Source organism: Phaseolus vulgaris, chromosome 8 (genome assembly GCF_051622355.1).
Source record: "Phaseolus vulgaris cultivar YP4 chromosome 8, ASM5162235v1, whole genome shotgun sequence".
NCBI classification, from domain to species: domain Eukaryota; kingdom Viridiplantae; phylum Streptophyta; class Magnoliopsida; order Fabales; family Fabaceae; genus Phaseolus; species Phaseolus vulgaris.
In genome coordinates, this window is record NC_143505.1 from 5,257,609 (window position 1) to 5,284,415 (window position 26,807).

General features: G+C 30.8%; 3 protein-coding genes across 8 annotated transcripts; all 3 read right to left on the bottom strand.

Annotated features, from left to right (window-relative positions):
- Positions 1 to 226: 226 nt before the first annotated feature.
- Positions 227 to 10,466, bottom strand: LOC137824428 (golgin candidate 3). 6 transcript variants are annotated; one of them, XR_016514959.1, is made up of 15 exons: positions 10,080 to 10,463; positions 8,284 to 8,382; positions 7,284 to 7,376; positions 5,424 to 5,579; positions 4,988 to 5,120; positions 4,795 to 4,859; positions 3,889 to 4,053; positions 3,672 to 3,779; positions 3,338 to 3,547; positions 2,624 to 2,932; positions 2,407 to 2,472; positions 1,954 to 2,156; positions 1,707 to 1,761; positions 1,395 to 1,583; positions 227 to 777 (listed from the first exon to the last, which is right to left on the bottom strand). XR_016514959.1 is itself a non-coding variant. In XM_090294185.1 (15 exons), the coding sequence occupies exons 5-15, from the start codon at positions 5,106 to 5,108 to the stop codon at positions 472 to 474; spliced, it is 1,785 nt and encodes a 594-aa protein (XP_090150311.1). In that variant the 5' UTR covers positions 5,109 to 5,139; positions 5,424 to 5,579; positions 7,284 to 7,376; positions 8,284 to 8,382; positions 10,080 to 10,466; the 3' UTR covers positions 227 to 471. The 6 variants fall into 6 exon arrangements, 4 of the variants coding, with proteins under 4 accessions (XP_090150311.1, XP_068486177.1, XP_090150310.1 ...); XR_016514958.1 differs by having other exon boundaries at positions 3,636 to 3,779; positions 10,080 to 10,453; XM_090294185.1 differs by having other exon boundaries at positions 2,624 to 2,920; positions 4,988 to 5,139; positions 10,080 to 10,466.
- Positions 10,467 to 16,894: 6,428 nt separating this feature from the next.
- LOC137826883 (S-adenosyl-methionine 4-1-methyl-2-pyrrolidinyl-3-oxobutanic acid methyltransferase) lies at positions 16,895 to 18,812 on the bottom strand. Its single transcript, XM_068633040.2, has 4 exons — positions 18,487 to 18,812; positions 17,999 to 18,403; positions 17,591 to 17,833; positions 16,895 to 17,507 (listed from the first exon to the last, which is right to left on the bottom strand). The coding sequence occupies exons 1-4, from the start codon at positions 18,580 to 18,582 to the stop codon at positions 17,136 to 17,138; spliced, it is 1,116 nt and encodes a 371-aa protein (XP_068489141.1). The 5' UTR covers positions 18,583 to 18,812; the 3' UTR covers positions 16,895 to 17,135.
- Positions 18,813 to 21,687: 2,875 nt separating this feature from the next.
- On the bottom strand, positions 21,688 to 26,266 carry LOC137824419 (S-adenosyl-methionine 4-1-methyl-2-pyrrolidinyl-3-oxobutanic acid methyltransferase). Its single transcript, XM_068630060.2, has 5 exons — positions 25,909 to 26,266; positions 23,383 to 23,504; positions 22,724 to 23,128; positions 22,359 to 22,610; positions 21,688 to 22,284 (listed from the first exon to the last, which is right to left on the bottom strand). The coding sequence occupies exons 2-5, from the start codon at positions 23,455 to 23,457 to the stop codon at positions 21,934 to 21,936; spliced, it is 1,083 nt and encodes a 360-aa protein (XP_068486161.1). The 5' UTR covers positions 23,458 to 23,504; positions 25,909 to 26,266; the 3' UTR covers positions 21,688 to 21,933.
- Between the last annotated feature and the right edge of the window lie 541 nt (positions 26,267 to 26,807).

Consider the following 26,807-nt stretch of genomic DNA (forward strand, 5'->3'; position numbering starts at 1 on the left):
CATTTTTCAGACAAAACTTCCAAAATAGAATTTCTAGAATATGTATAATATGTTCCAGAATGTGTTTTCTAAAATAAATTTTTTAGAATGTATTTCGAAAAGAACTTTCTAAAATAATACCGGATTAGATGAGTATTTTGGTCTTTTTACCCATTTGATGGGGGGTGTAAGGAGAAACTGTCGGAAAAACTTTGTCCGGGTTCAGAAAGAAACACCCATGAAAAATATAATGAATAAAGGAGTGGCCCGAAGGTAGTAGCATTGGGCATATATATTGAAGAGATAAGGGAGTTATATTTGAAGACATATACATGAGGTAATTAAGCAGAGTTCCAGCGTTTCAAAATATGCAATAATATCCAGACAAGGCAAACGAGGGCAATGAAATGAAAGAATTAATTGAACAAGGTTACATGTCTACAATTTATGATTGATCTATACCTTTTGATTAATTACAAAATAAATGTATACTTAGTATCTGGGAAGGACTTTTGAACTATCTGATGATGTGAGGGGAACTGTTGAGAACTCCGAACCAAGTTGATCGGAATGCTGAAAGTATCCACGAGGGAGAGAACTGATGTTTTTATTAGTGGGTGAGCTAATTGGTACCGTTCCAGTGCTAAACCTTTTATTGGAATGTGGTGGAGAAGAATTACTATAAGAACTTCTATCATGTGAATCATCCATGGATTTATCTGTAGTTCCTGCTGACTCCCTCTTCTCTCTTTCTTCTGTTTCCTTGAGAAGAAAATCAACCCACAGATCTGCAAAGGACTGAAAGGGAAACTGTACAATTCAAATTCAAGATAACAAAACTCAAATTCAAATTCAAGATAACAAAACTCAAATTCAAATCAAATTGCGTTAAATGTGACAAAATCTAAAATGCTGTGGAAAATTTGGAAAAGATTCTTTCGGTAGATGCTATGGACCAAGGAATGACATGCGTATAAAACATCTGCTATATAGCATAAACCTGGAACATGTTCCATGTTAAGAAACACCAACTGAATTTAACTAGGGATAAAATTGACAAATGTGCCCTTAAAATAAAAAATATATATATTGTATTCACAAAAGGGACATAAAGAAACACAATATTCCAGTTAGAAGAAAATTTTAACACCATTTTTTTCTTCCCGGCATTCAGCAATCCCAAAAAGAAAAGAACAGGAAGAAAAGCCAACCCCCAATATTTTGATAGGATCCAATTGCAAGAATGGGACTTGGGAGTTGAGTACCACATTCAGCATTATGGGATTCAAGAGTAGGGTTTAAGGCCCTTGACTTTCTAACTACAGCTAGCTTTCTGTGTAATTCTCCCGGGATTCTATCATATTCTTTTCTGATAAACCCCACATATAAATAAACACAAGATGAGAAGGAATCACCTGGTTATCTGCTCCCGCATTTGCAGCTGATTCAGTGGACCCACTTCCTCCCAAGATACCTCCAACTAGGCGGCCAGGCAACCCAAGAACACCGCGGACAACACCTTTTCCTGGACCTTGTTGAGCAACACCTATTCTCTGTTTGTCCTCATCAGAGAATCCCAGCATGCGAACCATTAGATCCAAAACCTGTACCCAATACGACTTTATTATATGCAACACAAAGGAATGGACAGTCCTTAATTATATATATATATATATATATATATATATATATATATATTAAGCAAACAAATTAGAAAACTTCCAAACCTCTTTGCTGTGGTTTCTCTGGAAATAAGTAATAAGTAATTTTATCACAATGCGCCTGTCAAAAATACAATTAAGATTAATAAGTTTATACCAGATTCAAACTTATAAGACTCGAATTTCAATTATAAACTCTTCCCTCAAGGAGTCATCTTCATTAAAACCCAACAAAATAGAAAAATTGGAAGCTCCCAGGTCACATGGCCAAGCCAATATAACACGAAAAAACTTAGTTGAAAAACATGCCAACCTGTCAACAAGAAAATCTGAATCCACTGACATTCTATTTAGCCTTGTCATACTCTGTTCAACTGCTCGTCTCAACCTGGAATTGTCTTCTTCAAGCTTGCTTACTCGACTTCTCCATTCTAATTGTAGCTTTTCTGATTGAGAAAGCTTCGCTAAAATTTCTTCTTTTTCACTAACCAAGACATCTGCTCTACAATGTGCATCCTGGCAATGGGAAACACCAATAAGTTACCTTCTTATACTTCTGAGTTAAAAAACAGGATAAATCATCAATATACTGCCGCATATTTTGGGGAATAAATGGGGTCCAATGCTGCAAACTTAACAAAGGGCAGCATATTGTTTTATTGTTACAATCATCAATATAAAGGGTCGAATTCTCTTCAGTTTAATTCTTAAAGTGCGGGTTGTCAAAAATTTATATTGATAAACTGTACGAGAGACAGATTCATACTTTCAACAGGAGAGAAAGCTTAGAATTTTCTTCCTTTGCACGAGCCAGATCTCCTTCTAAATATTCCTTCAGAAAATAAATTTATAGTGAATATAAGCTTACTCTGTAAAACAATAGACAGACAGGCACATGAAAATATACTGCCAAAAAATTAAGGAATGTTCACAACTTAAATCAATGCATATTATTAATTTCTAAATACAAAATTAAAAATAACCTTAGCTTCAATTTCAGCATAATATTGTCCAAGAGCTGTCTGTAGATTTAAAAGTTCAGTATTCTTAGCATGTATTGTGCTCATACAGTCAGTCAGCTTCTTGTTCAGGTTATCAATGGTTTCCCTGGATTTGAGAATTTCGTCGTCATTTTCCATCTTCAGTTTCTCCTGACTCACAGTTCCCTGTTTTAGAGTTCTCTCAAGATGTGATATTTGAGCCCTTAAATAATTATTGCTATCACGAAGTTCTTCAATGATTTTGCTATCCTCGTCCATTTTTTCTGCCTCTTCAGATTCCTAGACAAAAAGCTGGATGGTGAAGTGTACCGCAGAAAGGTTAATATATTACATTCAATAGAGATGGATGCATGAAGTTCTTTGTAGATAATTGAGGGGACAAAATGTAATACAAGCGGGGGACTATATTTTTAAAATAACAACAATTCTTTTATGAAACTCAGTGCATTGCTTATCCCCTCAAATCATGCTCAATTATTATTGACTTCGCTTCAAAAAAATAAAGTGAAAAATGAAACCTTTCTAACAAATGTTGTTCAAGATGGATCAATTGAGGAGACAAAATATAACACAAGTGGGAGCTATATTTTCATAATAACAACTTTTTTTATAAAAATCAGTACACTGTTTGTCCCTTTAAATCATCCTCAATCATTATTGATTTCGCTTCAAAAAATATAAAGTGAAAAATGAAACCTTTTCTAACAAATGCTGTTTAAGACGGGTCAATTGTTGTACTGCTTTGTCCCTCTCCTTTTGTGTTTCATCAAATTCTTTACTTAGCTTGCGTAAGGATCTTTCCAACTCTTCATTCCCCTTTTGTGTTTCCTCCAATTCTTTACTTAGCTTATGTAAGGATCTTTCCAACTCTTCATTCCTTGGAAAACTTTTGGAAGGATCTGGTAACTGCTACCAAAAAATCAATTTCCGAAATCCGAGAAAAAAAGAGAAAAGAATAGCAACAATTACTAACATGATTCATAAGCCATATAACCTGTAAAGTAAAATTCGGTATTAAGTTTTGGCTCACATGATTGTTAGAGCTTGGAACCCTTTTCTGAATCTGAGAAGCATCAGGTGACATTTTAGCAGACATCCTACTAGATTTGACCTCAGCCTCAAGTTCATCCTTTTCCAACTAATAACAATAAGATAGAATATATTAAAGTCCATTATAAAGTATTGAGTGATAAGACAGTTGGTTCTTTTTTATTATTGAAAAAAAATTAATGCATAAATTTACTGACCTTAAGTGTAGCGTTTTCCTTCTCCAAAGTTTCAATCAGTACCTTGAAGCTATCCATGTCACCTGTTTCTTCATCTTCTCGTCTACTCAACTCTATTTGCAGACGATTAATTTCTGATATTTTCCCATTCAATTCATTGTGTAATTTGCTCATCTCATATGTTGTCTGCCAAGCAATAATACAATGTGTATTGGTTAAATAACCAAAAACATCCAGATTACTTGAGAAGACATGATACGCTATCAATGATGCAGTGGAATTTATTAAGGTAAAAAACAATCTGTTCAAGTTATTCTCTCAGTTAAATAATATCTAAAGAAATAGTGGAACGGAGAATAGAGATCATTGGAAAAAGCTGACTCATGTTCTCTTTTAATTTCTATTCCCATAGTTCTCATGAATTCAGACAATGTTTTATTTACAAATATATATTTTCTTTGATTTTCTTCCACGCATTTCTCTCGATCTTATACCAATTACCATTCACAATCAAAGCATTGTCATCAACTGTGGATGACAGCTTATGGCAGCGAGCCAAAAGTTTGCCAAACATATATGGCAAATGGAATTGTGGCCAGTGGTAGCTATATTAAAAAAATATGAAATAAATAATCTGAAAATAAATAAAAACTACCAACATATTAGAGACAAAAGAATATAGAAGCACCTATTATAGGAAGTAAATTTCAACATATTTCAGTTTGAAGAAAAAGGCAAACCATAAAGTAATCAATATAGTTATGAATGGTGAGTAAGAAAATAGTTAATGCATGGTCAGTATCTTATTTTATTTTTCAAAAATATTATGTATTCATTTTCTCTTTTATTATGGTGGAAAACATTTATACCAGATGTTTATAGGAAAAAAATTATTTAATCAAATTAAGTTTGCTTGTATAGACTCACTTTGTCTCTTTCCAACTTTAATAATTTAAGCTCCTCTTGGAATGACTTGTTCAATTTCTCTTCCTCTGACATCAAAGAAAGATCCAGAATATTAGCAGTTTCTATCTAGACATACAAAATGATAATACAATCCACATATATATATATATATATATATATATATATATATATATTCTAAATGCAGAATAATGACCCTGGAATTTTAGCTGAATATTTGCCATTTTTTTCTGTTCTTGTTCTAGTTCCAACTTCATTTTCTGTATCTCATGGGAATGTTGTACTGCTGCTGCTGGGCTACTTTTTCCCTCTACCATATCTGCTAGCTCCTAGAAGGCATTCATACATCTGTTGTCAAGTTCACTCATCACTAAAAATAAATATATAAATTCTATCAAAAAGTTTAAATTGAAATGACAAGTTCAAAAATTAGAAAAGCAAACAAAAACTAATTTTCTTCACTTCATTTTTAAAAAAGTTCATAATGACTCCATGAAAAACCAATATACAATACAACTGGACAAAAAATAAAGATCAAAATAGGCAGGTAATATAAATGCAAACCACCAAATGATCAATCTATCTACATAGGTTCATTATTGGAGGATAAAAAAAATAATCTAAGATGTTACCTTGTCCTTTACTTGTGAGTTCGAGTGTTTAGATACCATCTTGGTTTGAATACCATCAGATTCCAAAGCAGATGTGGTTCCATTGTTTGTAGCATAAAGATTTTTCTTTTGAGATGTGAACCTATGCTGTTGATTTGATGACTGGTCACTATTTCCCTTCACAAATATTCAAAAGCAATTAAGAAGAACTGTTAGTTATGTAGGAAATCTTGAATCAGCGTGCTACAAAAAGAATCAATAGTAAACAACACTTTAGTCTTTGAAGCTGCTAGTGCTGTCACATTAGTTCTTGAAATTAAGAAAATGTTAAATAACTCTGTGATGTTAAATAAGTCCCTAAACTTAACTATTTCTCCTTTTAGTCTCTAAATAAATGTTAATATTATCACTTTATTTTAATTTTGGACTACCGTTACCGTAACTGTCGATTTACACTTTCAAGGACCTTTTCCCCTTTTAATCTCTAAATATGTCAATATATATCACTCTAGTCACAAAATTTTAGACTAACCCAACCCAACCATTGAGTTACACTTTCAAGGACTTTTCTTTGTAATTGTCTACAATTCAGACACTAATGTGACAACACATTCCAAATTGAGGGCTACAATGGCTATTTACTTGAGCATAAGTTTATTGAACTGGAATGGCAGGTACAAGGTTTCTAATGATAGTTCAGCAAGCAAGTACACATCTACCTCCCAGGATAAGCTCCTACAGAGGAAATGTCCTCTGTTTTTATTACGCATAGATATTCCTAAAGAACCTGATCTGATACCAAGTTGAAGACTGACTATTTTGATGAATAGATCGAGTGAAAAGCACTCTGAAGAGCATATATTTAAATAATTTCCAGATTTAATTACATTTAAGAGCAGTAAATATAAATGCAATTCCCTAAGTACATAAGATCAGCACAATGCGTGAATCTGAACATTCTTGTATTCTAGACTTTCAATGAATTCTCAATATCTAAGACTCAGTTTCAAACAACTACTAAAGAATATAACATACATATCAACATATCATTTCACAAGTCTAGTGAGGAAGGAGTAACCCAATGTGAGAGAAGAAAATAAACTATAGAAACTATTTTTTTCATCAACTGTTATTAAATGAGAACAGGGCATTCCCATCATGTTCCACTATTATATACAAGACCATCTCCCCCCCCCCCCAAACCCTTCACATTCATCTCCTTACATTATATGGGGAAAAATAATTAATTGACCAGAAGAATTCAAGTTTCCAACATTAGAAAAGGGGGGCGGGTTCATCATAACAAAAAATAGAAATCAATAAAGTAAAAGTTTTTCCAATCAAAACCAAGTTTCTGGAAACTCACTCCAAAACAGGGTCTTTCTTAATGGAAAAATAAAACAAAGAAAAAATAGAAAACATCAATTGGTTAAAATTGGCCAAACTCCATATATTATCAACTAGTACAGATTACAAAATCCTAAGTATGGTTTTAATAATTAATTAATAATTAATAATTATACACAACAAAACCATAGCTTCTCAATCATATATGTTCTATTGACAAACCTTATCCATGTGATGATGAGATATACGTAATTGGTATGAATAACTCAAATTAATAGCCAGTGGAACAAGAGTTGTAAGGTATGACCTAACCATGTGTCAAGAACCAAAATTGACAACCAACACAATCTAAAAGGTGGTTTAAGTTTTTCTAACCAGAAAATGTAATCCATTCAGTACGTTTGTCCTTGTCACTATCTAAATTTCATGTGAAAATCATGAAATACAAGAGATCAAATGTAATGGAGGACTTACAACACAGGTTAAAATATTCTGTTACAACACAATAAAGTTTGAATTAGAATATAGGATTACCTTGACTGTGTAACGGCCATCTGCAGATACTGGACTTGTATCCAAATTCTGTTTTAATGAACCATTCTCTTTATTCAATCTAACAATATGATCCTGGAAAGTTGAAAAAGTCAGATAGTTAAACTTAACAAAAGGCCAGTAATAAATATTTCAACTTAATAAGTTAGACAAATTGTTAATTGACACTTTCTGGAACCTCTGCTCAGCCTGAAATAGATATCACATAATAACTAAAATCCAACAATATATTTGAAAATATAAAGAACCTTTTTGTGTGGGCAAAGGGGAGAAGGGATCAAAGTTTTAGAAATAAAAAAATTGAGTTCTTCAAGCCATGCATTACAGCTGAGTTCACCTTAATTAATACAAAAACAATATAAGGTCCAAATTGGAAATTACAGTCTGCCTTGGATCCATATTACAATGTGATGGAAAGAAAGATTAATCATGATCCAGGATTCAAGTTGGGTGGATGAAATTGAAAAATGCTTAATCATAATTTGTGGACAAAAAAGTTCCAATAAAACTCAAGAAAATTATATCAGATAGCTACAAGAGAATAGTGCTCAATAGCAGTGAGAGTTTAGCAGAAGTGCTGATAAGAGCAAATTAAGTGTAGTGGAGATGAATATAAGGTGGACAAGAGGATATAGAAGATCTAGAAATGACATTATTTGAGAATAAGTTGGAGCAGTTCCTGTCGAGGAGAAGATAATAGAAATTTCCATATGGTCTGTTTGATCATGTGCCTATGGCTTCCCATAAGCTAAAATTAGCTAGAGAAGACTTATACAAATTAGGTTATACATAAACTAATTTTAGCTTCTACGAGAAGTTTAATTTATGTTTCTTTTTTATTTTCTTCTACTATAAGTGTTTATAGAGAAAATTATCTGTAGTTGAACATTAAGTAATTCCAACAATTCAACATAAGAAACAGCAACAGAAAATTCAACATACTACTGGTACACATGTAGATAAGTAATAACCAGGGATATACCTCTTTTTCTTTTAATATAGCTGCATAATTAACAGATAGTGCTTTAACTTCTGCCTCAGAAGCTTGAAGTCTCTTGATTTCTGCTTTATATTGTTCTATCTACAAGAAATAATATGAAATTAAGAAATGACGTCTTTAACCACAAAACAAATCTGACCTATTACTATATTCTACTCGACAATTCAGAGGGAAATATATGGCACAGAATTTGAATTTGAATACATAACACTTTCATGCATTAGGTAAAAGAAAATTTAATTCGCACAAGCTAATTTTTTTTCATATGAGAAAAGGATTAAATAATATAGAAAAGAAGGATACAAGAAGGAAATAAGAAATCCTCAAGAACTATAGAAATGCATTAGGTAAAAGTGGTGTGTTCATACAATCATATGTACAGCAATGAGATATTGCTTATCAGACAATGGATGGAAAGTGCGTGGACGTGTGTTTAATACACTCTCCATGAGAGAAAAAGTGTGCTGACGTTTAGCTAAGAAGGGAGCTGTTTCTCCGAGTTGTTTGGAAGTTTTGCAAGAAAAAACAGAAAAACGGGGGCAAGAAACAATCAACCCAGCATGTCAATCTTTAAGAAGATTTAACAAGGAACCCCCCCTAAAGAGACCATGAGCATAACAACACAAAGTAGCTAGAAAATTGCTTAATCCCAAATGAACTTGTTGGATATCTCATATCCACTATAGATATGACCAAATTATAATATATAAGTGGGATGCAAACCTCACCTTACAAATCAGTTTTGTGACGTTGAGTTAGACTTTAAAGTTCATTTTACAAGATGGTATCAAGTCCTATCTTAATGTGATTTGTTGGGCTTGTTGTGCTACTCGCTATCGAGCCCTCCTCTATTTCAATGCTACATCCTTACCTTACAATTCAGTTTTGTAAGGTTGAATTAAGTTAAAGTTCACTTTTATAAGATTTTCGATATTGAGCTTTCCTATATTCCTATGCTTGATGTACGGAGTGTGAGGAAATAAGTTAGAAATCTCGCATCAACTAAAGATATGACCAAACTAATATACAATTGAGGTGCAAACCTCACCTTTCAAGTTGGTTTTGTGAGGTTGGGTTAAACAAAAAGTCTACTTTCGCATGTGTCAGTATCATTTCTGGAGCCAGTTGATTTCTTATAAACTTGTTCTGTATCTTCTCTTGAGAATTGAGATCCAGTTTGGCAAGTAAGCCAATGCATTGGTTTAATGACCAAGGATTCAACACCAGATGGACTACAATGTAGACATGAAGCAGGGAACCGTGGCCAATACTCTACTAGAGGTAGAAATTCTATTAGGATTTGCTTTAAAAGGCATTTCCCACACCCCTCACGGACGAAACACAGTGATACCAAATTAAGAATCAGAAGTATTAATAGACCCTACAATGTCCTTTTTCATCCACTTGTATATTGTATACACTGTCTTGGAAGTCAGAGTCCTTGTAGGTTCATCATTGGAACTTTACTTGCTCCTGTTCAAAGACATTCTTCAAGCATCTCATATAGAACAGGTGATCAACAGTAATTATTTACAATTCTTAATTGCTCTACGAGTTATCAACACGACCTCACACCTAGGGTTCAGTGACACCACCCCTAAATTAAACGCAACGATTTGCTGCTATCCTGCTTCCACTCTGAATTCAAATCCGAAATCTCCGACATTCAATAACTCGTAAAGCATTCACAATCGCTAGCTAATATTGCAATGTTCCACGCGACTTCCAAATATCGTATCTAAAAACCAAACAAAAACGCAGAGAATTTGAGAAGGTACCTCAGAAGCGTAGGGGTGATCGGTCATTCCGTTGGGCGGCGGAGAGCTGGGAAGCGAATTGGAATGGGCGAAGGTGTGAGAATTGCGGCGGTCGGAGACGGCGGGGCTGACAAGGTGGTGTTCGTCGTCGTCGTCGTCGTCGTGAGCGTAATGAACGTCGAGGGCGATCTTGTTCAAATTCTCCTTGAAGTTGGCGATTGTGCCCCACATGGTTGAATGTGAGGAATTGGGGTTTGGGAGGGGATTTCAATTGGCGCTGTTAAATCCGTGATTGGGTGATGAGCGCGCACTGCAATTTCTGCTGGATCTTGTCTTACTTGCTATATATCGATCCCTTCCTTCTCCTTTTCTTACCAATGCAATTTTTGGACCAACTCCTTTGTTGTTGTTTTTTTTTCTGTTATAATAACAACATAACAATATAATAATAATAATAATAAATCTATATGAATATCGAAGAGGATTCCATTTTCTATAAAAAAAAATAGTTTATCCATTTTTTTTAATTTTATCAATATTTAATATATTTTATTTTATTAGTACAATGAAGTATTTTGTCTTTTTTATATGAATTACTTATAAAATAAAATTATTTTTTAATTTTTATATTAATGTTAAAGGACAATTTTTATATGCAAACTAACTCCTCACTCCTCTTTTAATTCTTTTTCTTTAAAACAATAAAAGAAAGAAATAACATACTCTCACCCTCATTTCTTCCCGCACCAAATTTCAGATATAAAATAAAATAACATTCATTTTCAATCACTCTTTCACTCCATTTCAAACAATTATTTTTTGTTAAAACTATCATTCTTTTGTATCTGCTAAGTGAATCATAACATTAACATAAACATCATCACACCCTTCGATCCCTAAATCCTAAATCCTAAGAAGAGAAAAAGCTTGAAGAAAAAGAGAAACTCAGATCAAAGGAGAAGAAAAAAAAAAGATTGATTAATCAATTCATCATTTTTCTTTTACATATTATTTTTTTCTTTTTAATTTTAACTTATCCAAAATTATTTTTATATGTATGTTAAATTTCTATCATCATAAAAATATGGATACGTATGTGTTTCCGTTAGTGTTGATAATAATAATGTCCAAGACATTTTTTTATACTACAAAAATATACTTAAACATGTAGAATAGTCCACTTTTTTATATCTCCTTAATGTATTTTGGGTTTGACTCTTTTTATTTTCAGTCAAGAAATATATTTTTAATAATTTTATTTTTATCAAATTTTATTAAGATTTCTCCTTTTTTTAATTGATAAATTTAACACTCAAACTTTTTCAGTTGTTGTTAAATTTTAAAGACTAAATCCATCAATATAAAAGAAATACATGAACTTTGATATTAAAAACATTTTTTTCTTTTTAGTTTCTACTGTCTAATATAATAAATGGTTAAGTTGAACAAAAAAATAACTATTGCTTTCTTAGACACGGCATAATTTGCCTTCAACAAGTATTTTCAAACCCTATATTTCCGTTATAAGATTATCTGTTTTTAAATAATAGTCATTTTTAAAAGAAAGTATTCCTTTTTATTTATCAGTTTTAAAGTTTAAGATAATATTTTTCAATTATATATTATTTTTATTTTTATTATACATTGAAAATTGTTTTTAAAAAAACTAAAAGTATATAGTAATCATTTATATAAAAGTATATTAGAAATAAAACAATAAAATGTTTTTCTTTACTGAGCCATTGAATCTTAAATGACTATTATTATATCACATTTCTTATGTTGAATTCAATTTCAACATTAATATAGTGATTAAATTTTTTTATCAATTTTTAATTATTTTAATCACAAATAAATTTAACGATATTTTAGAAATTTAGTGATCAATTTAGTCGTTAAAAAAATAATTTATAGTGCTCCTCAATTGTAGGTTCATATGTTTGTATGTTATAGGAGTCCAATTTTGGTTTTTCAGTCAAACCCTACATTATAGTATGTCTTGTTAATCAAAACTTTCTTGAAATTGCTTCACGTAAGTTTTGTGTACCTTTGGTGGGCTTGTGCTAACTATATTTTTTTTGACAGTTTCTTCTTGCACCTCCATAGGTTATTCTCATATCTGCATAAATTTTTGTATTTCCAAAATGGTAGAGAGAGAAAAAACTAAAATCTCAAAATACCTAAATAATACTTAAAATAAAAAATTAAAAGTAAATGATAGATTTTTGGAATTTTAGTGGACCCCAATCCCCTTCTGATAGTGACCAGGTGATTCGTTATCTCGTTTCGAGCAACTCTCATTTTTTACGCGTCTCCATCTGACTTCTCTATCAAAAGTTATGGTCGTTTCAAGTTTTTTCATACTAATTTTTGCCAACTCCAAATCTATCACTCTTCTCTTCAATATTAGGACTCCTCCATCAAATATCCATTGAATGAAGTTCCCACAAACCTTAATCAACATATACATGCAAATATTTATTATAAAATTAATTAAAAAATTTAGGGAGACACCGTGCACCAGTCCTGACAACGTGTGTGTGGTGGGTGTTGTCGGTGTGTGGAGGGTGTTGTGTTGCCATGCGAAGGTGAAGGGTTGGCGCAATTTAGATTCGCGCCGCGAGCTGAAGCGGAGGAGGGCTGGGCGGTGTTCGGTGCATTAATGGAGGACGCACTGCGGGAGAGAGAGTGGCGAGGTTGGTGTTGAGTGGCGTGGTTGGGTAGCGGGGTTGAGTGGCGTGAGGGAGAGTAAGGAGGATGAAGATGAAGTGGAGTGAGAGTGTAAGGAGTCCACGCGAATGAATATGTTTAAGGATACACAGATAACGGTAGTTCACGAGGAATCGTCACAGATTACACACAAACACACATATAACGACGATTCAGGTGGGAACCATCGTTAAAAAGACGAAAATTTCAAAAGAATTACAAAATACCACCAACTTTTTTGTTACGACAGTTCTTTATGAACTGTCTTTGTACGGTGTCGTATATTTTGTCTTATGTACTAGTGATAACCTTTTTTATCTGAAATTTAGTTATGGACATAGAGATTCTTATTATGTCTTAAATTATGAAAAACTTATAGTTTAATTTTATTTAAAGATAGATTTTTTTGAAAATTCAACTTGATATTAAGAATGAGATGCATTCTTTGATACAATTAGAAACTCGGGTAATTGTTAATCTATAAAATAAATTTTTGTGTGTGTTTTGATTAATTAAAAAAGAGAGATTTAGTTTGGAATACAAGGTTCAAAAGCACTTATACAGTGAAGTAAAAATGTTTCCATAAGATTAACAATTTACTTATATCTTACAAAGACTTGGAGCAGTTCGATATATTTTTTTTCTTTATATCTTCTTTAAGACAATAATTTTAAATAATATATCAAACATTAAATACAAAGATATTCAAATTGTAGTTCCCTAAAGACTACTTCTTCTAGATCCCATTCATTGCATTGAAATAGAAGTTTTTATATAATTTTTCAGAAGTTCGACTCTACTAAGCATTTAAAATGTTAAAAAAATTAACTTTGACTTTGACTTAATTAATTTAGACAGTGACAATTTAATTTATCATTTATAATGTAAGTAGATATTGACAATAAATACATAAATAATAAAAAAATGATAATAATGTTAATAAAATGAATAAAATAAACGAGATTAAATAATACAAATCTTATCACATGCAAGGTGTGAGTAATGATGTTACACCTAGTTGTTGCAATCATCAATTTTCAAATTAGGCCGCAAGTTTGGAACAGCAGTGCAGCAGCCATTCCAAATTCCAATTTGCTCCCTCCATTTTTTTAAATATATAATCTTATAAAATTTATAAAATGAAGTTTGTATTTATTTATATAGATTTTTTAAAAATATTTTAAATGAGATAAAAACATGAAAAGTATATAAACAGTGTAAGGAATTTGAAATGATCCGGTTGAGGATTTCATATCAATTAGAGATTAGGACATTTTATTGTATATAAGTGATTACAAACCTCACCTCACGAGTCGGTTTTATGAGGTTGAGTTAAGTTTAAAGTCCACTTCTTAATATGATATCAACCACCCGCTATTATCGGACTATCCATAACGTATATCTTTACGCACGAGTTGGTAGCCTCAACGTGAGGGGATGAGATCTCGCTAAATTTTAATTGAAGAGTCATAAAATTATTGGTTTAAGATTTGGATTGAGATAATATTTTGATCTTTTATATAATTTTTTTATAACTTATTATATCTGAATATCTTTAATAACTCATTTCAAAGATTTAATTACTATATTAAAACGAATGATTTTGTTATAGAAACTTAGTTTAGCATGGAATGAAGTTAAATGTACACTATATAATACCATTTAAGCTTAAAGTATTTTAAGTAATTTGTATTATGAGATTACAAACTTAACATTGTAGAAGTAATGTTAATGAGGCATTGTGGAGATAATTAATGTGATATAATTAAAGAAAGTAGTAGGTGCAATAATAATGTGAGAAAAAAGGGTGACAGGATTATAAGAGCATGTAGAGAGTGATGATGTGAAGCTGGTAGAATAATAAACAAATATTGCATGAGGGCTCTGGGTTCATATGAAGAAATCCAGGGATTGGGTTCACCACATTAACCACTTTTTACGTGTTTCGAATGACTTTTATGACATTATGGGAGTGCTAAAAAAATGTAATGCGTGCAAAATTTAATTTCCCATAAATTTTTTTCAATATAAAACTCTACTTTATATTTCAAACTCCAGCTCCTCAAAAATTATATTAGTCCATGCTTCTTTAATATTTAATTTTTCAAGAAACTATGACTTTATTTTTTGTTGATTTTTTTCTACTTCATATTACGTGACTTTCTTCTCTCTTTGGTTTGTTGTCTTCTTTTTTTTCACAAATTTTAGTATATGTGAAATACATTCTTATGCTTTAGGGAGATATCGATATTCAGTGTTCGATATAATTAATGTATGATGATGACGTATTTTTTCAAAATTTGTAACTATTTATATGATAATTATGTGATCATTGTTATTGGATTAGATTAATGTTGGAATCATGATTAAGATCATATTATTTAGTATTTTTAGGTTTGTTAATTTTCTATTAGGCTTAATGAATTTGATAATGTCGATCGACACTAATTGGAAGTTGAAATCTTCATCTTTCGTATCCATCTTATAAAAATATATGTAAGGAATATTCCATAAAAAATATTTTATGAGAAATAAACTTTCTACCAAACCAAAAAAAATAGAATTTTCTTTAGTGATACGTATATCCAAAATCTTGTACATGTGGAATGTAGAAGTAAAATGGCTTTCAAATGACTACTCAAAATATTTATATCTTTTTACATAAACACCAAATAATATATATATATATATATATATATATATAATATTAATTTTTTTATCTACCAGTTGAAATACATAAGTAATTGTTGTAATATATTACTCATAAACTTCTTTTTTGTTAGAATGATTTATATCTCATTCTTATAACCCATTTATATAGGAATAAATTCATTAAAATATGCAGATGAGTAAGATTAAGTGAAAATATTGATTTTCTCACCGTTTCACTAACTTCTAACTACAGTTGTTCTTAATTGTAGTGAACAGAGGCATATTTTGACTCCACTTACTTTCATTTATTTGAAAATTTAATTGTTTTCATTTTCAACACACCAAAACTTGATTTTAGTCTGAGTTTTAAATTGATGAACTTAATTTTATAATTTCATATATGTAAATTTAGTTTATCTTTTAATTTTTTTGACAATAAAAATTGTTATTGAATATTATATTTTAGCAATATTTTTACTATTTGAAGGACTAACTTTACCAATTTAAAAATACAAAAACTAAAATATACATCTTTCTTCTTATATATACAAATATATACTTGCTCTTTGGATGATTGTTTTTTTTAAGCTAGAAATCCCTAATCCCTCATTCTTTTATTTATATATTTTTTGATAATATATTTATATTTATATATAAAAATGATTCCTCTTTATAATCGTTTTTTGGTATATATAATAATTTTCTAATTCTATTATCATTCAATATATCTCATTTTATTAGTACAATGAAATATTTTGTCATTTCATATGAATTAGTTAAAAATAAAATTATTTTACTTTATATGAATTACTTAAAAAATAAAATTATTTTTTAATTTTTTAAATTAATGTTAAGAGACAATTTTTACATGCAAATTAACTTTCTTCACTTCTTCCTTAATTTCTTATTTTAAGATAACAACATAATGAAAGAAAGAAATAACATACTCTTGAAATCTCACATATCAAATAAAATAACATTCATTTCTAATCTCTTTTCACTCCATTTCAAACAATTATATTCTTTGTTAAAATCATCATTATTTTGTATCTATCATCAAGTGAATCATAGCCTTAACGTAAACATCATCACGCTCTCCGATCCCAAAATCATTAATGGAAGAAAAAAAAAACTTGAAGAATATGAGAAACTGAAATCAAAAGAGAAGAAAAAAGAGTTCATTAATCTATTCATATTTTTTTTTTCATAATATTTTTTTTTATGTATATTTTTATAGTCATGAAAATTGAACAGAAGAGGAAAAATGGATACAGAAGCAGCACCACAGCACCTGTTTCCATTAGTATAGCACTAGTATATATAATCTTTAATGCTTTTGTAGCTGTTGGAGTGACCCATACCTTCTGCAGTATGTTTATTTTTTGTAATTATGTTAAACAGGTGGCCCATACCAGTTAGGTGGTAAGATCGTGTTCGATTCGTGTAAAGTTAACACATGTATCAGAAACATAATGTTTCAGAAATCAGAAAATTTTCATTTCATGATGAATCAAAGCATTTTTTCAGGTTTCTGATTTATCACAAAGCCATAAAACAACCGTGTTCTTGAACCTTTTCCAAGGGGTGTACAAAGAATCGGTTTTCGCTGTTGCAATATAAGAATGTTTGCACACAGCAATAACAAATAACTTTTAACAACCCTACAAACATAACTGGCTATTATTAGATGAGAAAATCTTCCATTGAAACACCTTTTCAAGCATTTTTTGTCAGAGATATCATTAAAGTAGCAAACTCCAATTTCTCCTTCTCCACCTGCATTAGTTGCACAACTTTCTTCTGATACCTCATCGACACTTCGGTTATAACTTCTTCACCAAACTTTGTAGACAATAGAGGCTCCATTATCGCTCTTACATGCTTGGCCATTAGTTCTGCTTTTATACTTCCATCAAGAGAAGAATCATCACTCCATTCACTTAAGCCTTTATCCCAAGGTAAGACTAAAATCTCTAATTGTTGAATGAAGAATGACCCTTCTTCCTCAATCACATGTCTAATTTCTTCAACTGTAGGTTCATACACTGGTATGTTGAAGGAGTCCATTTTTTCTTCTTCAATCAAACCCTGCACTTTTATAGACACTTCTTATATAAAGTGTAACACTAGTTTCAAGAGACACCTTAATTAATACAAAAATTGTTGTTTACCTCCAAGAACATCTCATTGAGTATTAGACTAATTAATTCCCAACCTGTTATTCTAGGATTTTCTTGATTACCAAGAAACAACAAGGCCATTGCTCCTCCAGACACAAGTTCCTCCGAACGTAATTTCAGAAATAATTTGAAGTCTTGTTGAAACTGTGTAAGGTAAGCTTTGTATACCTCAGGAGGGCTTGTGCTAACTATATGACAATGACCCTTGTTAAGTGATGACCCCAATAATGGATCCTACAACCAAAATATGAGATGAATAAAATCAAGTATTTGAGTGAGAAAAGAGAAAACCATTGGACTAGAGATTTAACTGAGAGAGTTAGAAATAGAAACAAAAAACAAACCTAACACAATGAGATAGTATAATATGATGAGAAGAAAATAGTAAACTCATCTAACCTGAGAAAGCCAGTGTAGACTGTTGGAGGAATGAAAAAGGTTTATGGAATTACTGGGAAAGAGTCTTCCATAGAAGGATCCAGGTGTGGCATTAATAAAGCATGAACCAGACCTGCATCTTTTCTCTTGTAGCACTTTTGTATAAAAATCTGGAAGTGACTTGAAGGTGGTATTGAAATCATTTTCAAATAAATCATTGAGATAAAATTGGAATGTTGGCAGTTCATGGTTTAAGCGAGTGCAAACAGTATCAACAATGTTAATAACATTTGATATTAAAAGAAGTGCATTTGGTCCTACAGAGCAACCTAAATCTGCCACTTTCATGCAGTTTGGAGGATAATAAGAACATAGTCTCGTTATTGTTTCTTCAAGTATGTGTTTGGCTTTAAGAATTAGGTTTTTCTGCAATAATTAAGTTAAAATGAAAGTTAGATGAAATATAGAAGAAAAGGAAACAAATTAACATGAAGAGAAAAGATGGTTACTTGCAGCGAGCTGTTGTTTGCATAACTGCTCTCTCCCTTGCCAGCATTCATGTGAACCAATAGTTCTCTTCTATCTGATGCACCTGATGAAGCCATGATCTATGTGTCTATCTCTTTCTCACGGACACATATTTATATAGAAAAACTTGGATTCAAGTCAACTCCGACATTCAATGCATCAGATAAGGTTACGCCCTTCCCCATCAAAAAACATAAAAATTGATATTTAAAGAACAAAAGGAAATCTTTCTCATTCCTCTTATATTGGAACACAAATGGGTATCCCAGTTCCAGTTACCCACTTTTATGGTAAAGAGTATTGTTTAATATAATAGTTATTATTGAATGAATATTAATAGTTATCTTCCATTTGATGTACCGAATGAAGCCATGATATGTCTATCTCTTTCTCACACACACATATTAATATAAAAAGCTTGGATTCAAGTCAACTTTCACCTTGATGCATCATATAAGGTTAAAAATTTAAGTCAGAACATAAAAATTGATCGTATATTTCTTTTTTACTTGAGTATAAACAATTTAATGGTAGGATTTAGGATTTAGAGTTTACTGGTAGGGTGTGTGTATAAAATCGTTTCGAAGATTTTGTCTATTAAGCTGTGAAAAAAGGTGACTAACAAAATCATCTGATATGAATCCAAATAGACATGACAATAAAATTGGGAATTTAGGGTTACAGAACGGAATAAATTCAAAACAGTAACAATAAAAACCTGGATAAAGGAAGGCGTCACAGACAAAGTTTGATAAGCCTAAAGATGATCGCCACAAGAATTAGTGGATTCTTGATAAGATCGCAAGATACAGGGAAAAACCCTAGTAGAGAAACACTCTCTAAAATTATCAAAATATTCGTCCCTCTAATCTGAGTTTCAACAGTGTATAAATTACAAAGGTCTTTTCTTGTTTGTAAGAAAATAAGACGATACTACAATCCTTATATTTCAAGAATGATCATTTGTTCCAGTGGTTAGGTTGATACTCTGTACTTGGTCCTGAGTTCAAATCCTAACTGCAATTAAAATAATAATATTATGTGAAGGCAGCCTATAATATTCTCATGGGGGAGGAGTCTCTAATGGTTGAGGAACTATTCGAGGATTTCTGGACTCTAAAAACTTTACCTTCGGCACAATTTATGGCTTGGAGGGTCCTATGTAGTGTCATTCCCACTAAGGACAATCTTTTGAGACATGGTATACCTTTGATGAGTGATCGGTGTCCCCTGTGTGGTGTGGAAGAAGAGTCGTTAAGACACTTATTCTTTGAAGAAAGGCTCTAGGCTTCTCCTTTGAATTGTATCTTGTCGACCTCCTCCTTTTCAGTTTTTCTTTTTTCTTCCCCTAATTTTCTCTCTTGGTATCGTTTTGATGTCGGTCTTACTTCTCGGCCTCTTTCTTTTTTGGGACCATCTCGACCCATCCAAGTCAATGACTGACTTCTTGCATAGGCTGTCGGTGAAAAGTCTCGACCTTAAGGCTGTTCCATGTGGTGCAAAACCACATCAAGACTAAGGTTTAGAATATTTAAAGTTATCTTCTCAAACCTTTCCATAATTCTCTTGGTGAATATTTACAAGGGTTATTGAGGTGAGGTGGTGACATTTACTTGTCGCGAATTGCATCCCAAACTTGGATATAAATGTCTTAAATCAATCAATCGAGGGCTCATGCCTTCAAGAATATTGGGAATGCTCGACACATGACGGTATCGTCCATAATGTATATGCTTATCTATATCATGTAAACATCGATGTATTCATTGGAATCTGTCATTCCATCTATGCTTAATCATTTTCCGAGCAACTGGACATCCATTATCCATCAATCAATAAAGGAGTGTCGATAGACTTCTTCCACTGTCCCGGAAGTATGATTCAACCTTCTAACAAAATTTTAGTGGTCAGATCATGACAAACAAAAACGTCAGAGTTTCCTTTGGAGATATATCCTAATTAGATTCGTTATTATGGAGTGTTTGTGATCCGTTGACCAACTTCTTCTTAATCTTCTAATTCTCTTATACATTTTGTTTCGATCATCTCGTTCTTAAGGAATAAGAATAAATATACATAATCATTCTCTATCATCATTCTTATCTCTTGGAATTATCATAAATCTTTTCAACTAATAGTATATAGAGGAGAGTACACAATTTTTCTTCGGTTATAGTTATTAATATTGGAAAGAAAGTAGAAGATTAATCAGTGAATTTTAGATACAAAGATGAAAAAAAACTTTTATCTTTTATTATCTGTATAAGGATTGGACCATCCTTAATTGAATCGATTTAATTTAATAGATTATTATCGATAAAAAAAAATCATTTAACACAATAATACATGTTATTTTTATCTATTAACCATTTAACAGTGATAATATCTTCGAGTCTCTAATTAACCGTTGTATTTTCCAAGAACAACTATATTTTTTTTCCTCTGACAACACCAGCAATATTAAAATACTAACAAACAAAAATAAATGAAAAGAATATATGTTTCTTCTCACCTCCACCAATAATGTTTATTTTACTTTCACTCATTTATATATCAGAAATCATTTGCACTTGCACCGAAAGATTGTTGCAATAAGGAAAGTAAACAAGAGTAAAAAATAAGTTTATTCACGAGAATCGATGAAATAAGATCTTTCCAAATACTAAAAAAAATTACTTTTCAATACTTGAAGAATTGAAGTAAGAAAGAGAAAAACAATTGATGCTGCATTCTACAGAACTATGTATTAGAAATCATTTTCAAAGATTTGTGGCACACACCAAACTGATACAGATCTTATTCTACAGAATTATACTATAAATCATTTTTAAAGATCTGTGTCACTCATGATACGGATCTTTTTCTGCAGAATTGTGTACTGAAAATCATTTTTAAAGATTTGTGGCACACACCAAACTCATACATATCTTAATCTTGAACTGGTGTAGTGTAGCATCTTCTACTTCTTAACAACTACCGATTTAATCTAACGGCTGGAGATTGTTTCAAGTCAGAGATCAGGTTTATCAAAGTGCTTATGTTGAATCACTACAACAAGATGTGTGCCACCAGAATCTGAGAGGGTCTTTCGATCAAAACGACTGTCACGTTAAAATTACAGATTAAATAGATTAATTTTGATTAAAACATATAAAATATAATTAAGGGATAGTTGAAGATCCAATAGAAAAGAGGAGAGTTTATAATAAAAGATAATGATTGTTTAAATTATGAACTAAATAATTAAATATATCTCTTCTAATTTGGCGTCGTTATAGATATCTTACCCTCACGAATCTTCAGGAAGAACAGTTAGAATTGAAAAAAAGACAAAAAAAAATTGATACAAAATATTTATGGATGATACAAAATCTTCATAAATTTACAAAATAACTAGTTGTTAAGCTTTTCAATTGATCAACACCTCTTTAAGTAATTTTTGTAAGAGATATCACCAAATTAGCATACTCTAATTTCTCCACCTGCATGAGTTGCACAATTTTCTTTTGAAACCTAATGAAGAACTCATTCATAACTTTTGCACCAAAGTTAGCGGATAAGAGAGGTTCCATTACAGCTCTTGTGTACCTCACTATGAATTGGGCTCTTACATTTTCATCATCGTCTTCATTTCTTCCCTCATCCCAAGGCACGATCACAGTTTCTAATTCTTGAATAAAGAACGAGCCTTCTTCTCGAATCACGTGTCTTATTTCCTCAATTGTTGGTTCATAGATTGGTATGTTAAAGGAGTCCAATTTTTCTTCTTCTATCAAACCCTGCAGATTGTGTTATGTTGATTAATTTCAAGAGACAACCACTGTTATTAATAATAGAAGGTTATAGTATTTACCTCCAAGAGCATGTCTGTAAGAGTTAGACTAATTGCTTCCCAAATGCTTCTTCTGGGAGTTTCAGTTTTGGTAAGTAACACCAAGACCATTGCTCCTCCAGCCACAAGTTCCTCCCATCTTGATTTCAGAAACAATTCAAAGTCTTTTTGGAACTGCTTAAGGTATGTTGTGTATACTGATGGAGGGCTTCTACTATCCAGGTGACAGTTTCCCTTGTTAAGTGCCTCATTACTCAACCCCAAAAATGGATCCTATACATAACAATTTGGCACTTAATCATCAGCTAGAAATAAAAATCAAACACATTTAATTTTCTTGACCACAACATGAACTGAGAAAAGGAGAAAGAGTTAGTTTACTTGACCTGAGAGAGCCAGTGCAGAGAACTGGCAGAATGAAACAGGTCTATGGAATTAGTGGGGAAGAGTCTCCCATAGAAGGATCCAGGAGTGGCATTAACAAAGCATGAACCAAACTTGTGACCCTTATCTTGCATCAATTTGGTATAGAAATCAGGAAGTGACTTGAAGATGGTATTGAAATCGTTTCCAAATAAATCATTGAGATAAAATTGGAATGTGGGGGGTTCACTATTCAAGCGAACGCATGCAGCATCAACAAGGTCAATAATATTTGACATTACACCAAGAGTATTTGGTCCCACAGAACAACCCAAGTCTGCCACTTTCATGCAGTTTGGAGAAGAATGACAATATAGTCTCGTTATAGTTTCTTCAAGTGTGGCTTTGGCTCTAAGCATTATTTTTCTCTGTAATGAAAATGAAAGGTAGATCAATATAGAAGGAAAAACTAAAATAGAATGTCTGTCACACCTATATAAAGCTGTTTATAGGGAGAACATAGGCAATGACCAGTGTGTGATGTGCAACAGTAGTGTAGAATCTTTAGAATATCTATTCATAGAATGCAAGATGGCTAAAAGTATCAAAACTCCTTTCTGTATCTGAGTATGGATGTTGTGAATAGGAGTACTGAAAGAGATTGTGAAGATATGGATAATACTTGTACTGAGGAGTTGTTTGCGTAACTCCTTTCTCCTTCACCACCATTCATGTGAAGCAAAAGTGGTCTTTCCATTGATGAAGCACCAAATACCAAATGAAGATCCAAAGATCAATCACCACCTAGTCATCAAATATGGTATTTCAATATTGGCTTCGGGCACCTTTTATAAACTAAAGAAATTTAACTGGACACATGCGTAATTTCCAATGTTTTCACATGCAGATGTTCAGATACCTGACAGATCATGTACCACCTAAGCCTCCAAATTGGTCATATTTTGGGTAATTCAATCCAAATCGAATCTAAATCTTTGGATGAGATTTATAATTTAAATATTTGGATCAAATTTATAATCCAAAAAATTTATAATCCAAATCTATATTTTTAATAAAAATAATTTGGATATCCAAATCCATATATTTTAAATAAAAATTCATATTTTTATAAATAAATAAATAAATAAATTGTATTTTAAATCAAAATTCATGTTTTCTTAAAAAATTAACATAATATTAATATAATAATATATAAAAAAGTTAAAATATTATATAAATATTAAGAAAATATAATAAAGTTATAATTTAATAAAACTAAAAAAAATTAAAGATAACATAATATATAAATTCTTAACATTAAAATATACTTACCTAAAATTTTAAAAAAATGAATAATAAGAGGTGCGAAAAAGAGAGAAAACAACAAATGAGATAAAGTATAGAAAGATGGTTTGGGTAGAGGTAATAAAGAAAGATTAATTTCAAAAATTTGGATTGAAAATTTGGATTTTTTAATTTTTAAGATCTTATAAACAAAATGGATATTTGTTCTGAAAATATAATAAAATGTGGATCAAACTAAAAACTGGATTTAAATAAATGAATTTTCAATGGATTGGAGCACTCCAGAAATAGAGCAAATTAACAAAAGCGGATTTTTTTGCCTGGCCCTATCCAACACCACTAGCTACACCTTCACCACCACCAATGAGGAAGTGAAAATGAGAATATGAAGTCTCATATTTCAGAAAAATTTAACAAAATGGTGCAATTCACTTTGAAAACTACATAAATGGACAAATGTAAAAAAATTACAAAAATGATTATTTATGAGTCAAAGTAATCTATGATATAATTAAATTGTTAATTCACGAACATAATTTATTTTTTTTAAACAACAAAAATATTTTTATGGTAACTTTGTTTTTTATCAAAACAAATTTTAATTTTAATTTTTTTAATATTATTTATCTATAAAATACAAATTTTCACAACATTCTTATTTACTTCGTGTAATTTTAAATATTTTTAAAATTATTATTATATACCTTTTTTAATTTTAAAAAATATTAATTATTTAAAAGTACTTGTATAAGAGTTGAAACGCTCCTAAAATGTTTCTTTTAATTAATTTTTTTTTATAAAAAAAACTGAGTGATGTGACTTTCTTTCTTATTTACTAATTCATGAAATTATACGTAATACTTGGGTATAAAAATAAAATAATTACAAGTTGTGTTTCTCGTTTATTTATGATTTCACCAAATAAAACAATTGTCATGCATGAATTCAGTTTACAAATAAAATAATTGAAAGTTCTATATGTTATGCATCACTTCCTTTAAAAAAATGAAAATTATCTTTTTTTGCACAATTTTAACACATTTGTTTTAAAAAAAAATCTCCCTCATCCACTACAAAAAAAAATCATGAAATAGAAATCAATTTTAAAAACAAAAATAATTAGTTGCGTGTCTAAATTAGATACCACTTTATAGACTAAAAATAATTTGGTTTCTAAATTAGTTTCTATTATTGTTAAATAGTTTCTAAATTGGTATCTAATTAGTTACCAAGGTTTTAACTCCCAATTATTTAAATTATAAATTTGGTAACAACAAACTTTGATAGCTAATTAGTTATTAATTTAGAAACCATTTAACAATAATAGAAACTAATTTAGAAACCATTTAACAATAATAGAAACTAATTTAGAAACCAAAAGTTTTTTTAAGTTTCTAAAATGGTATCTAATTCAATCACTCTAAAATTAGTTTATATTTCATGATTTTCTGATCCATATCTTTAACATATAATTAATCAAATTAAAGTTATTTTTAACATAGAATCTTATTAAAAAAAAAATAATCAAAGTGACATATCCAACTTTTTGTAAGAGAAAAAATAATCAAAGTTGTCATCTTTTAAATTTTAAAGAACACACTATAAACAATATTTTTAAAATAAAATTAAATGTTATATCAACCGTTTAATTCACATCTTCAATTAAAATGTACCATTAAACACAATTAATATAAGTAATTAGAAAATTATAAAGTAAAAGTGGAAATAATAACGAGTCAATGGGATGATCATAGAACTTGTAGAAGGTGCAAGATGATTCATCAAGTTAATAGGTGAATTTAAATTCTCTTAATTTTCTAGAAATTCATCACTAAAAACTTGAAATTGAAGATGATGAAAATGGCATGAAACTAAAGAAGCTTGTTATCAAGATTGCACTCACCTCTGTGTTTGATTTCTTTGGAGAAGATGGTGACTTTAGGGAAAACAAGTGGCAACGAGTTGTTTCATACCTTATCTTATCTCATTCTATCACACTCTCCTTCCAATAAGGGTTAGCAAATTCTTTAATACCTTGTTGGAACACAAACGGGAGTGATGGTGGTTGCACGGCGGAAAGTGGCAGCGATGTTAGGTTGTGGCATAACTTGCGGTGGCGCAACAGGGATGATCAGAGGTGCAGGGTTGCATATTGAGGAAGAAGAACGTTGTGAAGGTGCAGCAATGATAGGGAGAGAGGACACATGTACGTTAACCTCAAAGGCAACAAAACAACACCAACAAAAGACTAAACAAAAAGTGGGTAACCGCTATGTTAAAAAAATTATTTATATTCATGGTTGGGAAAACCCATATAAAAACTATTTTCTTTAATGTTGGGTGATATACTAACCAACCTAAAATAACATTTTCTAGGTCGATTACTCACACTCAATGTAAAAAGTTACACAAATTAAAGCATATCTTTTTTTTATCATTTTTTTAATTAATTGATTTGAAAAATGTGATATAATCTATACCTATATATAAAGGGGTTTCCCCTCTTAATTGCTCTTAATTTTTTTTTCTATTCTATCCTTATATTAATATTTAATTTTATTATTGTATTATTGTCATTGTGTCATTTCTTATTTTCTTTTAACTTCTCTTAATTTTTTTCTCATTTTATCCTTATATTAATATTTAATTTTATTATTGTATTATGGTCATTGTGTCCTTTCTTATTTTTTCTACCATATTTGGTATACGTAGTGGGGGCGGTTTTGAATTGAAAGAGAGGTGAAAATGCGGTTTTGAAAGCGGTTTTGAATTGAAAGAGATGTGGAGAAATGAATTGAAAGA